At 41.2% G+C, this 14,886-nt stretch overlaps 1 protein-coding gene across 1 annotated transcript in view; it reads left to right on the plus strand.

Annotated features, from left to right (window-relative positions):
- The first annotated feature begins 7,961 nt into the window (after nucleotides 1-7,961).
- The window catches only part of DBX2 (developing brain homeobox 2), a 35,901-nt gene continuing 28,976 nt past the window's right edge, over nucleotides 7,962-14,886 (plus strand). The window contains exon 1 of the mRNA XM_004428920.3: nucleotides 7,962-8,417. Within this exon, the coding sequence (XP_004428977.2) occupies nucleotides 7,997-8,417 (421 nt within the window). The 5' untranslated portion in view covers nucleotides 7,962-7,996. The remainder of the gene's footprint in view (nucleotides 8,418-14,886) is intronic.

The raw sequence follows: 14,886 nt of genomic DNA on the forward strand, positions 1-14,886 counted from the left end.
ATTTACTGTTTTAAACCATCATATTTTTCTTTGATCTTACAACCCAGTAGTAGTGTTTGTATGTTCTCAGTTTTAACTGATGCATGTTATATAATTAGGATACTGCAGTATACTTTACTACTGTTCACAAATATTCAGTGCCCCTCCCCATGGGAAGATTTTATTTCCTCATCCTACTGAACTCAAGCATGGCCACGTGACTTACTTTGGCCAATGAAATGTGAGCAGAAGTGACATGTGCCCCTTCTGGGCAGAAATGTTAAGAGTCAGTATGTGCTTTGCTACACTTTCTTATCCTTCTACCAAAAGGCCAAAATTGTTTCAGATAGAGGTTACTCCATCAGCTTGAGCCCAGGAATGAATTTTATGTAGAGGAGAGCTGTAGCCCACCCAAAACGGACATAAACTTTTATTGCATTAAGTCATTATCATTTTGGAGTCATGTGTTACCAGAAAATGACCTAGCCTATCCCTGTCTTTGACCATTAGATACTTTTGCAACAAGTATAGTAAAACCTTACATTGATGGGGTATTGACTAGGAGAAGGCTATTTTGAATTAGTAAGAAGTCAGAGTTGTAAAATATTTCAAAGAAATCAAAGCTTATTATTTTCAAATATAACAAGAACCCTAAATAGACGACTACTTAGCAGTAATACTCTATTAGAAAGGTGAAACCTTGGGAGAATCTATCTAATTAAGCAATGCAATCTATACATGCAATATTGCAATGTAAGAAGAAATGAAAGACGTTGGTGTGTCACTCATTTAAGCGGTGTGCCATTTAACAAGTTCATTGCCGAATGACTGGTCAAGGTGTTTAGGCTAAAGGAAGAAAGTGTGGCTAGAGCAAAAGTGTTGCATTGGGGCTGGGGGAGATTAGCAGATGGAATGATAGGGAGAGTGAAATATATATATGAACTTAAAAAAAAGGGAAGGTATTTGAGGGACATAAGGAATGTCACTTGGGAAGTACACCACACAATTTAAGCGGCTGACTCTCAACCAATGCTTTCTTCAGAAGCTTAGTAATATTACTCTAGTTTCCAAATCAAAGCTGTGAAACTCAACAGAGGACTACGGGGCTAGAAAAAACCTACGGGGATTAATTTTTGTTTATTTGCCTAAAATGCTTATTATATTTTACATGAGATCACTTCTACCCAGAGAAACGACGCTCTAAAGCAAGGAGATTAACACATCTAAATTTGGTTCAGAGAGCCTGGATTCATAGCCTTAGAGCAGAGCTTCACAAGGGATTAACTTCTCTGTGTGCACTTGGTAATTTTGGCAGTAAATGTAAAAAACTTAATGTTCATCTGAAGGGACTATTTTGGTGTAAACACTGGGGACTATGACAAAATTCATAACGCAGTGTGCGGCCTCGCTTTTGTCCAAAGCAGTAATTCAGGTCAAACCAGGAAACTTTGAAGGATTTCAATATGAATGAGAGGCACCTGAGACTTTGAGGACACAGATAATGAGCAACGGTTGAGAAGACTGCTGTTCAGCAGCATCCAGAGTCCTTTCCTCAAAATCTTTCAGCAGTCTCGCATTTCACTTTGGGCCGAGCAGCACAAGTGGAAAAGTGGTTCGAAATGATCAATGAGCAAGTAACGCCAAAGAAACTGAATGGCCTGGAAAGAAACTGGGAAGTCTCCCAGTTACAGAAGAAAGTCAGTAAAATAGAGCTTGAAGGTAGAATGCAGGGCACGGAGATGAACAACGCCTGAGGCATGGCGAAATAATACACACAAAGCCAACAGGGCCAGCCAGAAAAGACATGTGCAGGAAAAGTAGGACAATAAGAGCGTGAGTCCTGCCAGACCAAAATTGAAAACATATTTATAAACGTCTTTCAGAGGTGAGCCAGATTTTTACAATTCATTTCAAAGACCCAAGAGTATCTGGAGGTGGGGTGGGGTGGAGAGAATGGGAGAATATTTAAGAAAGTCTAGAATTGTATAGAATTTAATTGAGTAATGATTATTGAAGTGGTTGAGTGTACCTAACTCTTAACATATTCCTGTACTTTTTAAAATTATTTTTCTCTAACTCAAGAATTAGCACGTAATTTACCCAAAGCTCTGAGTCGTGAGTGGGTGTTGGGCTGCGGAGAGAATCTACACAGTTAGCAGTTATTGGGAAATATCTGTTTCTCCCTGAGTGACCCTGACCAGCCAGATTTCCAGTGGATTACTAAAAAGGCTACAATGATCCCCTCGAATCTTCTCCTTTCAGTAGAGAACAGAACCTAGCTCCTCACAATCGTATCTTCTTTTTAAAGATGTCTGATTGTTGGAGCAGGTGCTCAGAGGCTGCCAATGAGAGGTCAGCAATTCATCCTGGAGTTCACCATCCAGAGTCCATATCTCCGGGGCTATGAGAAGGCTTCTCTCTCCACCCAGCACAGAGACTCTCCTGCCCAAAAGGAAGAATTCAGCCGATCATGGAGGAATAGGGAAGAGCTTCCTCAGACTCCGTTACAGAAGTCCAGTTCTTAGCGGAACTATTGTAAGCATGTGTGTTTAAAAAAGATTTACCTGCTGGTTGTATTTGTTTAGTACTTATAGGATGTGAGGAGGTGCACTAAATGGATACACATACAACAGAGCCATCAAAATAAACATAAAAGATCTAAAGAGAACTAAGGAGAGGATGGAGCTGAGAGAAATACAGGCTAAGCAACTTATTGCAATTGAACTCTAAAATTAGCTCACCTCCTTGGCATTCAAAACACATCAGGAAACACAATGGGCTGTATAGTTCTCACGGTTTGATAAAATGAAGCATACTGGTTCCTTAGGAGAGAAAAGGCTTCCCCAGACTCTAAATTCACAGATACCTTCTAGATAGCTCTCAAATTTTCCTGCTTCTCTCCATCATCACCACCACAAACCCAGCCCAAACTCCCAGGATCTTTTATCTGGATTACTTTAATAGCCTCCAATCAGAGTCTTCTCCAGATCCTAGCATAGTCTCCATCCCACAGGAGTGGTCTTTTAAAACGCAAATATGAGCTCACATCTCATTGCTTTTTTAAAATTGAGATATAACTAACATATTACATTGTATTAGTTTTAGCTGTACAACATAACGATTTGCCATATGTATATATAGCAAAAGGATTACCACAATAAGTTTTGTTAACATCCATCACCACATACAGTTACAAAATTTTTTTTTTTCTTGTGCACATTTCATCGCTTTCAGGACAAAGTCCAAAATCCTGAGTGCTGCATACAAGGCACAATCGGGCCCCAGCCTACTTCTCCAGCCTAATGACAACATAGGTCTAGGCATATGCTTTGCTTGGCAGGCTCTCTCCCTTCCTCTCCTCTTCACCCCCCGGCCTTCTTTAATAGCTAACTCACACTCCTTATTATTTTACACCTGGCTACCCCATAGGCTGCCCATCTGACCCTGACGGCATTTGAGTTTGCGATAATGCTCTTTTTTTGGACCAGATCTCAGCATAGGCCGAAGCGGTTCTTTAAGGAACGGTTCTTTAAGAAAGCTTTTTGTGGACCAGATCTCAGCAAGATGGCCTGAGCCTATTTGGGCAGGCTCAATTATTAGGTTCTTTTTAATAAATATCAGTATCATCTAATAGCTAATAAAGCAAATTAAGGGATATAGAGCCATCCCCATAACCCCACTACCAGGTGTGAAAGCAATTGTCAGACCAAATTCTACAACACATTTAGGTGCAAGCAGGTACAGAGTCATAATATGTTTTGTAAGCTCAATGATGTTCAGCTCTCAGCCCTTTCAAGTTCACATCCTGTATGAAAGATTCACTTGAGGAAATGTGATGGTGTTCCAGTCCTGGGATGCTGCTAACATCATAGTTAGGTTTAGGCTCAAGACTTCTCTAAGTCAGTGACTGAACACAGGACTGGTTCAGAATTAAGCTTTGGGCTTCATTCTGGAGGGCATAGGCTTTCATATAAAGGTTGGAATGCTTTCTCCACATTTTAAACACCACTTATTTATCCACTGAAAAATAACTTGTAATGTCCATTGTGCTAACTAAAAAACCCTCTGGTGTTAATTGAAGATAAAGATAACTGTTAGGAAAGGCAGTCTCCCATATGCAGTCTTGCATCCCCAAGTTGGCTGCATAAGAATGGGCCTTGGGCTTGGAACACTTCCTAACCAAGAGGTACAGAGCCCACACAGCCTGTGCTGGATGTATCACCTCTCTTTGCTCCATCAAGCACCTCCATCTCTCTTTTAAATTCAGCCTCCTGTCTGTAGTACCTGTTTTTTTCCCTCATCATATAAATATATTCATCTCTTTTAACCTATGACTCCCTTTAGCTTTTCCTATATGTTTCTTCAATTTCTACTTCCCCACTTTCTTACCTTCTATTGGCCTTCAATCATCCACAAACTAGTTTCTGCCTCCCTTGCTCCCATGAAAAGACTTTTGCCCAAGTCAGTAAGGATCAAGTTACTTCTTTTGGTTTGAGGCATTTACAGAGCTGTATATTAACTAAGGTAGGCGAGGATACGCTGTGGAAACCAACTCCTAAATTTTAATGGCACTACCTAATAAAGGTTTATTTTTTGCTTATGTCATGATTTACTCATGTAAATACTCATGTTTCTTGGCCTTTCAGGTGGTGATTCAGGGACTTAGGCGCCTTTCATCTTGTGGTTCCACCATCCGCTAGGGAATTATGGTCCTCAGCTGGACCATCTTTTTGTTCATATCCTATGTAAAACCTGCTCCTCAACTCATAAGTCCCCATCTTGGTAAATGGGCGTCTACTCAGTCACTAAACTAGAAAATTAGAAGTGATCCTACATTCTTCCCTTATCTTCTGTAACCAAGGTTTCTCAACCACTACACTATTGACATTTTGGGCTGGATAATTCCTGTGGGAGCTGTCCTGTATATTATAGGATGTTTAGCTGCCTCCTTGGCCTCTACTTACAAGATGCTGCCAGATACCTACAAGACCCCCACTCCCAACCACCTGCCAAGTTGCGACAACCAAAAATATCTCCAGACACTGCCAAATGTCCCCTGGGGAGGGAGGGGATCACCCCAGTTGAGAACTGCGTCATCCAGTCCTATAAACTCAACCATTGCAATATTATCCCTTCCATCCCACTCTTCTTGCCATTAATTTTACTAAACTCCACATCATTTTGTGTCTGGATTTCTCCAGCTGTCTCCTATCTGGCTGTGGCAAGTTGGCTGACCTAACAGTCATTCTTGACTCAAACCTTGATTGCCACCTTCCACTAAAGAAAAATGGAATGCTTGTTTTTCAGCCTCCCATGTGTGGCCAGGTGACACCATTTAGCATGGCAAACCAGGTTTGTGAAGAGGGTGCCAGTCGAACGTAAAGGTTAAGAGCCTTTGCTCTTAACTTTTGCTCTCATCCAGCTTGATGAGATCCAGCTTGGATTGTATGGACTTATCCAGCTGGGCTCATCCAGCTTGGATTGTATCTCAGCCTCTGGTAGTTGCGTAGCCTTAGAAAAAGTTCTCTGATCCCTATCACTAGGATAAAAATAGTCTGACTTTATATCATTATTGTGAAGATAAATGAGTTAGTATGTATAAAGTGTAGAGTACTATACCTGGCTGAAGGTAAACACTGGATAAATGGTGGCTATGATATGCGAATGGCAGTGATGATATCTCTCTTTTCCTTGCTAATGTCAAAGGTTACTACTTCACATCCCATCCCCAACCACTATCCACCTTTGAAGACTCAGTTTCGGGGAGACTTCCTCTGGAAATTTTCTCACACTTTTCCTTCCAAATTACAAGCCCCTCCTCAGAGGTTACTTGTTTTTCTCCCTCACTTGTCTGTGACCTCCTACAAAGCAAGGACCAGATCTTTCTTCTCTCTGTATATTCCCAGGACACCACAAGCGCTCAATGCACAAGCTCAGTAAAGGTCTATTGACTAAATCAATAAGTGAATGAATATAGTAGGATACATCAGCCTTGCAAATAACTCCCCTCCCATTTAGCAGCAGGTGATAAAATTGTACATCACATTAGAAAAGAATTCTAACTTTATTAATTTAGCTGCCTATGCTCATCTTCCGGGAGGGTGGACCTCACAAAAGCTTTGGACATAGCTAATGTAAATGAAAAATAAATCAACAAGTTCACCAAAAGGTGAAATTTTTTTTTTTTTGTGAGGAAGATCAGCTCTGAGCTAACATCCATGCCAATCCTCCTCTGTTTGCTGAGGAAGACTGGCCCTGAGTTAACGTCTATTGCCAATCCTCCTCCTTTCTTTTTTTTTTTCCCCCCTTTTCTCCCCAAAGCCCCAGTAGATAGCTGGACGTCATAGTTGCATATCCCTCTAGTTGCTGTATGTGGGACGCCACCTCAGCATGGCTGGAAAAGCGGTGCGACGGTGCGCGCCCGGGGTTCCCAACCCATGCCACCAGTAGCTGAGCGCGCGCAGTTAACCACGAAGCCACGGAGCAGGCCCCCAAAAGGTGAATTTTTAAAAGTAAATGTATCTCATTAGCCTAGCAACCTTAGCAAGCTTTTAAGTAAATTGAAGCCAGGGACCAAATTATTATGAGAGTAAAGAGGAAAACTCTAAATGTGACCCCCAAACTTGTCAGATATCCTTAAAAACCCTTATTCTAAATAAATTCATCTAAATTTGCACAGGAGAGTGGCAATGGGGAACGTTAACCGAGAGAAAAGTCACAGTTTTAACATTTCATTGATACAGACAGTTTCCAAAATGAGGCTTTAAAATTATCTTGTGGTTAAAGGGACTTTTAATTACACATATACACATGCGTGTGCGCTTGTCTCTATTAGCAGACTGTCCAGTCTCTATTTAGCAGACTGCTAATAAATTGAAAAATACCCAGTTTTCTAGGGGGAGAAAAAAAAGAGCAACCGTAATCCTAAGTAATTCAGTGTTCTCATCCCCGTCTCTGCGGTGGAATACCCAACCCACAGATGGTTAGGAGAACTTAGGGGTGGCTTTTCTTCCCGGGGTTTTGGATCCAACCATCTGTGCCATTTCACCAACTCCGACTAAAATCCCCTTCTCTATACCAAAATTTATTAGATCATCTCTTCTGGAATGATTCCTAAATCAAATCTTATTAAGACATGAGTGAAAATAAATCCCTGGAAACTGAGAAATTTCTTAAAATGTCTCCCCAAAAAACTCATTTCCTTTCCCCCTTAAAATAGGGGCCACATTGAATACATACACAACCCACTCTTTAATAGGTAACTTCTCATCGGTACGACCATGACAGTCTCAGTAACATTTGTGACATTCTATGATGACTAGAGCCCAAGTGACTCCAGTCACTTCCCCTGGATGCCAATCCGTTCCTGAAGTGACATCAACTCTTAAGAGCCAGGGGTCGCACAACAGGTGGAGCGCCAAGCACTCTCCGGATGCGAAAGCCGCAAGCCCTCAGGGCGCTTCCTTGCGGGCATCCACGAGACTTCAAGCCCCCGACGCTGCGCGCACTCCGGAGCTGGGGCAGCGGCTCGACCCGGCCGCTCGGAGGGGGCGGGCGCGCCGGGTCCACGTCGCCTCCACGCCCACCTCCTCCCGCTACGCATCCCCTCCCCTTGCCAAAACTCGGACTCTCGGAGCTGCCCTTATTGTTGGCCGCGTCTGTCACTTTGTGAGCCGGGTGACATGAATGGATGAGCTGGACACACCTTCCAGCCTTCTAGAAAAAAACCCATCCGGATCTGCATAGACAGCGGGAGGGACTCCGCCGGCGCCCCCAGAGCCTACGCCACGGGCCAGGGAAACGCACAGCTCCCCCCTCCCACACTCACTCCTCCCATCCCTTAAAAAACGCCCAACCCAAATAAATACTACCGTTCCAAGCCTGCCAGCGTGTTCCGTGCCATCTCCTCCCCTCAGGGTTTAGCGCGCTCCAGCCCTGCGGGAGGCGGCGGCGCGGGGCTGGGTGCGGGGCGCGCGAGCGAGAGGCGGGCGCGCAGCCGGCCCGCGGGCGCCCCACTATGCTCCCCAGCGCCGTGGCGGCCCACGCCGGCGCCTACTGGGACGTGGTAGCCTCCTCCGCGCTCCTGAACCTCCCCGCAGCGCCAGGCTTTGGTAACCTGGGCAAGAGTTTCCTGATCGAGAACTTGTTGCGGGCCGGGGGCGCCCCGCCGCACGGGCTGCCGCCACCCGCGCCCCACGGCCCGGCGACGGCTCTAGCCACCGCCACCGCCACAGCCGTCGCCGGCGCGCAGGTCCGGCCCCTGCCGGCCAGCCCTGTGCCTCTCAAGCTGTGCCCCGCGGCCGAACAAGTCAGTCCCCCCGGGGCGCCCTACGGCACGCGGTGGGCTTTTCAAGTGCTCAGCGCCTCGGCGGACGGGGCAAGGCTGCCGGGCCGGGCTTCGGCGGACCGGGACTGTACCTTCCATCCTTCAACCCCAGGTGAGCCAGCTCTCCCCTCTGCAGCCGCGCCCGGTGCCTCCCGGCCGGCCGGTCCCGGGATCTGGGCGCGCCGGCTCTGCGCACTGTGCCGAGGGCGCCCCGGCCCCTGTGTGCAGTATTCCGCGCCGGCCTGGGACCTTCCTAGAGCATCTCGAGCTCCAGTGGAAATGCTACTTCGGGGGTAAGGAGGGGACCACCAAGAATTGTGATTTTTCCCTCCAGCCCATGCTGCCAGCTTCCTCTATGTCCCCTTCCTTCAACAAGTGGTAGAACTACCTTGATTTTCAGGCCTTTCCGGAGAAACTCTGAAGGCACCTCGTTGTGTTAGCCGGAAAGGGCAGCCCCAGGCCCGAGATCTCTGAGCTCGCTGGACCAGTTTCATGGTTTTTCCCAAGTTCAGCATTTCTGTCCGCCCGCTCCTGTCCCGGAGGCCGCGCGACACTGGCTCCCTGGAAAGTTCTTGGCAAGTAGAGCTTCGCGCGGCCCTCTTCGGGGTCCTTAGCCTCTCCCGGGGTCCTTAGCCTCTCCAAGTGTTGCGACGGTCGGGACAGTTCGAGAACGCGCGCAAAGATCTTTGGAAGGAGAGTTGCGCAAAGTTTTGGCTTTCTCCACTCAGGTTTTTAGATCACTAAGGCGAAAGGAAATCAAGGCCGACTTGTACTTCGTGCTGAGCTGAAACAGTTGAATTGGCGCCTGGAGTGGGAAGTTCAACAATAAGAGGGCATTTACCAAAATAAAGGCAGTTTTGCTTGGTTTGTTGGTAATTCCCGCATAAAACCCAAGTAGTATGACTGAGAAGAGGATGCGGACAGTTTAGTCAAATATTAGCTCAGGCTTGCGGAGGCGCTGCCGAAATTGGCAATGAACAACGGAAAAAGCCTCTTAGAGACCAGGAGCTGATATCCCGCTGGATTAATTTTTTTTTTCTTTTTAGATTGCTTCCTTAGACTATTTTAACTCATTCTTTTAATCCCATTGGGTTTGTCCAGAATGACTAATAGACGCTTTTTCAGCAGATTCATTGTCCCAGCAAACTGCCGGATCAAATTTATTGCTAATGGCTTTATAGAATTTAACATGTTTAGAACCTGTCCTGGTCTTTCAGTTTGAAATGGTTACTAACAGAAAGGAGCAAATATAATTGTATGAGCACCGCTCTTATTCACGTAGTGTAAAACCTAAATTCTAGGAAGCCTTTTTGCAGCCTGGGAGAGGAACAAATAACAGTTGAGGCAGAGTATATGTGCCTTGGAAATTTGGGCCACTCTGTTCTTTTTGAAGTATTAAGAAAATTAGAAACGTATAAAGCGGGTTCGGGTGGACAAGAGTTAGTAAATAATTAATATTGTCTTATAAAAATAACATTTTCAAGAAAATTTGGTGATTTGCATAACTTTTGGTGATTTGGCGTCGTGTTCATAGAAGTTATTTTTCAAGGATTCTTAAATTACTCCTGATCATGATTGGCTACTCAACCATGGAAAGTTACTTAATTTTAACCATTGTAGATTTTACAGATTAAATTTCGATAAACCAAATGTGAACCAAATGCAGATATTTCAATAACTCTGAAAAATAATTTTGTATATCTCTTTGTTCCGTTCAAAGCATTGCAATTATTGGGAAAAGGGTTTCGTAACTACATTCTTTTTATTTTCAAGAACATATTCATTCTTGTACACTTATTAAAGTGCCAAAATGCAACAGTGATTTTTTGGAATAATTTAGAGGGTATAAGAATTTATGTTTCTCTTTGCCATATTCTAAAATAGTTGAGGCGTATATTTTTTTCCTAATATTTTGTTCAGTTCTCATGGAATATTTGATATTTTCCTAGGTAATTTTTGTTTGAACAAATAACTTTTTATTTTAAAAAATCAGGCTTGTAAAGAGTGCATTTAATTTTTGAAACTAGAAAAATATCTTAAAATTAAAACCCCATAAATTTGTGCCCACAAATATGCTGCTTAAAACCAGCATTTACATTCACTTGTTTCTGTAATTTGACAGAGAATGTAGTTTTCTGAACGTTGCCCCAGTTTTATTTAACTGACAGATTATTGCCTTACCGAATGTTGTGGGAATTTTTATACTGTGTAGAATTAGGAAGTTATAATGAGTGCTGACAATGTTACCTATCACCTGAAAATTAGATGAGGATGAAACAGTGAGTGATGTTCTGTAGAGAGTATAAAGGAGATAGAAAGCTACTGTTTTCAGAAAGATAAGGTTTCTGTCTGAAGTGTCTGCAAACAACCAGTTCTGATCCTTTAGACACTAATTTAGGAATGGATCACAAAACGTGATTTTTAATCATTTCAGCCTATTGACTATCGACTTTTTTCTCAGCCTTAATGTGTTGAGTGCACCAGTCTAAATGCTGCATGAGAAAACCCCAGAGTTCTTTTTAAGTGCATTGGTGAAATACAGCACTAGAGGATTTATGCCGCTGTGTGCATTTCTGCTTCATTATTTTTGTTACCCACATTTAATTATACCGTATATTTCATTCATTCAGCAAATGCTTACTGTGTGTCTCCCATGTGTCAGACTCTGTTCTAGGTCATTGGGATAATCAATGAACAAAACAGATGACTGTCTCTGCCCTTGTGGACCTTAGGTTCCATGTTCTGTACTGCTTTATGGTTTACCAAGCATTTTTGTAGTTGTTAGCTGCTTTAACTCTCATAATAGGCCATTTTTTTCCTACAATGATTATTGTACTTGCTAATTGTGTTTATGTCTGAAGTACCAGTTTAAACATATGTGGACTTGTGAAAGAGAAGAAAATTGCCCCAAATATTCAGGTCCTTTAGATTAGTCTTTCATTGAATATGAGAAACTGACAAGGGATAACGGGATGACCAATTACATGTATCACAATAATAAATCAGATTGTGATTTTGTATCTGAGCCCATAAGGGAAGAACTACTGGCTTTCTCCTGCATCTTGTTGTGTGTCTGAAATGTGGTGAAAGTTACACAGTAACACAGATTTCCAGGTCATGTATGAAAGTATAGCTGTCAGTGCTTCATCCCAGAAAATTGGCAAGTCTTTGAGTATTTAGAGCAAGAAAAGGAACACTCTGTAGCTATATGTTGTCAAATTATATAGCTTAAAAACTTAACTTTAAAAGTCAAAGGGCATTCCTCAAGGCTTGAGAGGGACATAGTAGGTAGTAAGTAGGTTCCCCTCCAGGGGTTGTATCTGGAAAAAAAGAAAAAAATCTTGAATTTGTTATAGTTTATTAGTGGAAAACAGGAGGTTTTGCAAATAAATGCTAATCATCAGCGATCCTTCCCCAGAAGCTGATTAATGTCATTATTTGGTGAATATTGTGCTAGATTAAAATATTCATGTTTTTGTTTATAAAAGAGGGTCTTGAAGTGTAAAAAGCTAAAAAAATTAAATTTCTCTTGGTTTGGCACCAATTTTCTTCAAAATAAGTGGAACAAATGGCCTTACTTCTTAATAACATTTATTTTAAACATTTTAGAAAATGTTTGACATAAACATAATTTCCTGAATATCATTTATTGATTATTAAATCTACTCCTTGTGCTACATATAAAAGGATTAGAAAGCAAATGTTTATTCTGGATAGGTGAGTTGAACTATTATTTTTTTATAGTAATTTTGTTAAGTAAGTTGTACTGTATAATATAGAAATGGGACCAGATCCATAGTATTTTTCCTGGCACCGTGTTAGGATTATTTCTTACCATTAATTCTTCTTATTAATACTTATTACCGTTATTCTTATTATTAATACTTAGTGTGCCCTCTCCTTTTCTTGTCCACTTTCTTGTTCCAGTTAGTGTTTATCTGTTAATCCTTGACTCTGTCTTAAACTGCTTGCACCTGTGTTTGTGCTCCAACTTGTAGTTTCTTCCAGTTTCATTGAGATACACTGAAAGTGTGAAATAAAATAGCTTTTCTTATGTTTTAGGTACTTGGGAGAGGGAGGAGAAGATGGATCTGTGCTCCAAATAGGGATTCCAGTCTAACTGGAGACTTGGTGATCTGACTTGTTAGGCCAGAGTTTGTCATTTATTTTTGCGAACACTCTGCTCTAGATTTGTTTTGGCAAATTAAAATGACAGACTCTTGAACGCTGATGATGCTGACCCAGACCCAGGACAATGAGAACAGAGAATTCGGAAAAGGATAATGATGGGACCCATTCTAGTGGTTCCTCACTCGGGCCATTGCCCTAATAAGCATCCTTTGGTGGAATTTATAGATAATCCCGAACCATATTCTTACTACATCTGTATATTTTTTGTAATCTGCCTGCCATATCTTTGGATTTATATTAACATATTAATAACTTTTACGTAATTCATGAGGAATCAGCTCTGAACAAATTATTATATGGTCCCCAAGTTAATAAACTTCAGGTTCAAGGAGAAGTTCTTACAGAGAAGAGAACCAATAGGACTAATAGTCTCTTTGCTTCTGGTACTGATGGAATAAGCCACACTTCTAACAAAATAATGTCTGAGAAGGAACTGCAACAGGGGAGCAATTTACTGCATGTAACTGGCCTCTGACTCGAGCACCTATCCCTCTCCCAACCCCTAGCACATGCTTCTCGACTTCACTTTAACAAGAAGGAATCTCAATCTGTTAACATGTATTGAAGTTATTGAGGTTTAATAATAAAATGGGAGTAAATCCAGCAGGCAAGTAGGAACATTTTAGAACTTTCCCCTTAACTCTTATTCACTTTAGGGATTTGAGGGTTATTTTAAGAGACACAATAGTTTGAATGCCCAGAAAATTACGTAAGGATTTATGCAGAAATAAATGTAGGATTCAGCGAGTTCAGGGTTACGTACTGGATGCCATATGTTGTGGGCAATTTAAAAGGATTGTCAATGTTATTTTATCTACATTTGTTTGCCATACATGTGGCTCAGATGTTGGAACCAAAGCTGTGCATTAGACTCCATTGTATACTCTTTGGGGGTGCCACCTCCTTCCTGTTCTTGTGCCCACCAGAAAAAAGTCTCTTTTTGCTGTAAGACATTGTGGTTAAGTTTGCTGCTGAACGGTGATAGAAATGGTAGCAACTTGTAAGCAAAGGAAGCAACTTCGGTAATAGTTGTGTTCATAAAATGCTTTGTGATTCCTTGCTATGCAAGTTTTAACAGAAGTGAAATGTTATCATCTTGAAAATATTTAAACAAATATGTCCTTATGTTAGTGTGGGAGGAGATACTTCGTTTACTCCTCACACAACCTACTTTCCACCACCATATTTCTGTTGTTGACATTCTCCAACTTTAGAATCCATCTTATATCTTTTGAGAGGACTTGATTTGCAACACTTAATACAGTGTTTATCCACTTAATCTTGGGTTAACAGAGGCTCTCAGTAAAGTTTTTCCTTTAATTACAGTAATTTTTTTTTCGTTATGAAAGTACACATCTTTTAAGTCAGTTAAATAACTTTCAGTTTTCCTTCAAAGACACCTGGAGTCTGCCAGGAATAAAAAGGCAAATTATAAAAAAGAAACAATATGATTTTTATCTAGGAATGCTTGTTAGAATCCTTAGTTAAGACTTCATTAGATCATGCTTCTATTTTTATACTCTCTTAGTAAGAAATTGGATTTTTGCCTTAATGTATAATATGCTTACCAGACCCTTGTATATTTTATTCCAAAATGTTTTATTTTACTTTCAATAATGTTTCCACTTTTAATGAAATCTCTCTCTTTCATTCTTTTTAGCCTGCAGTCAGTACTTGATTTGGCAATGCTGAGTGATTCATCACTTTATATAAAGTTACCATAACTGATTTAATTTTTAATAGCATTATTTGTTTTGTCAACCAGCTATTGGGAATATTTCAGGGGCACGTTTTTGGTGAGTTATGTTAACGGTAAACTTAGGCCACTAAAATTCTCTCTGAAGTCAAAGATCAAAAAGCCTCTATAAGTTTTTAGACTCTTGTTTCAGAACCAAAGCATCCAGGAAAAGGAAAGGGAAAAAATAAAAGAAAAATTTCAAGTCTTTTTCTATATATTGCCAAATATTTAATTGCCTTCTTATTTGTAAATATTCCAAAGAAGAACTAGGTTTTTCACTTTTCTTTCACATGTTCAGGCACCATACCATAATAATCTTAATTTTATTAATTCTAAGTGACCATCAGAAATAGAATATATAATATATACATTTCTATAGTCCTCTTGAGAGGACTCAAAATTTCTTGTTCTTTAAAACTTTAAATCTCTAATGCTTTTTAAATTAAAATATGTGAATGAGTCAGTAAGTTATTCTTTGAGAAGATTTATGTTCATTAAAAGAGATTAAAAACTATGACCGCTGGCAAGTGTTTTAATACACTAACTGAGGGCTGGATTGAGTTTAGATGTGTTGAACCAATTCTGTAGTTATATTGGTCTGAAACAAAAAAATAGTCTGATTCTTCAAAACAGGAACAGTCACACCTATTTG

The sequence above is a fragment of the Ceratotherium simum genome, chromosome 17 (genome assembly GCF_057802395.1).
Source record: "Ceratotherium simum simum isolate JZ-2026a chromosome 17, ASM5780239v1, whole genome shotgun sequence".
NCBI classification, from domain to species: domain Eukaryota; kingdom Metazoa; phylum Chordata; class Mammalia; order Perissodactyla; family Rhinocerotidae; genus Ceratotherium; species Ceratotherium simum.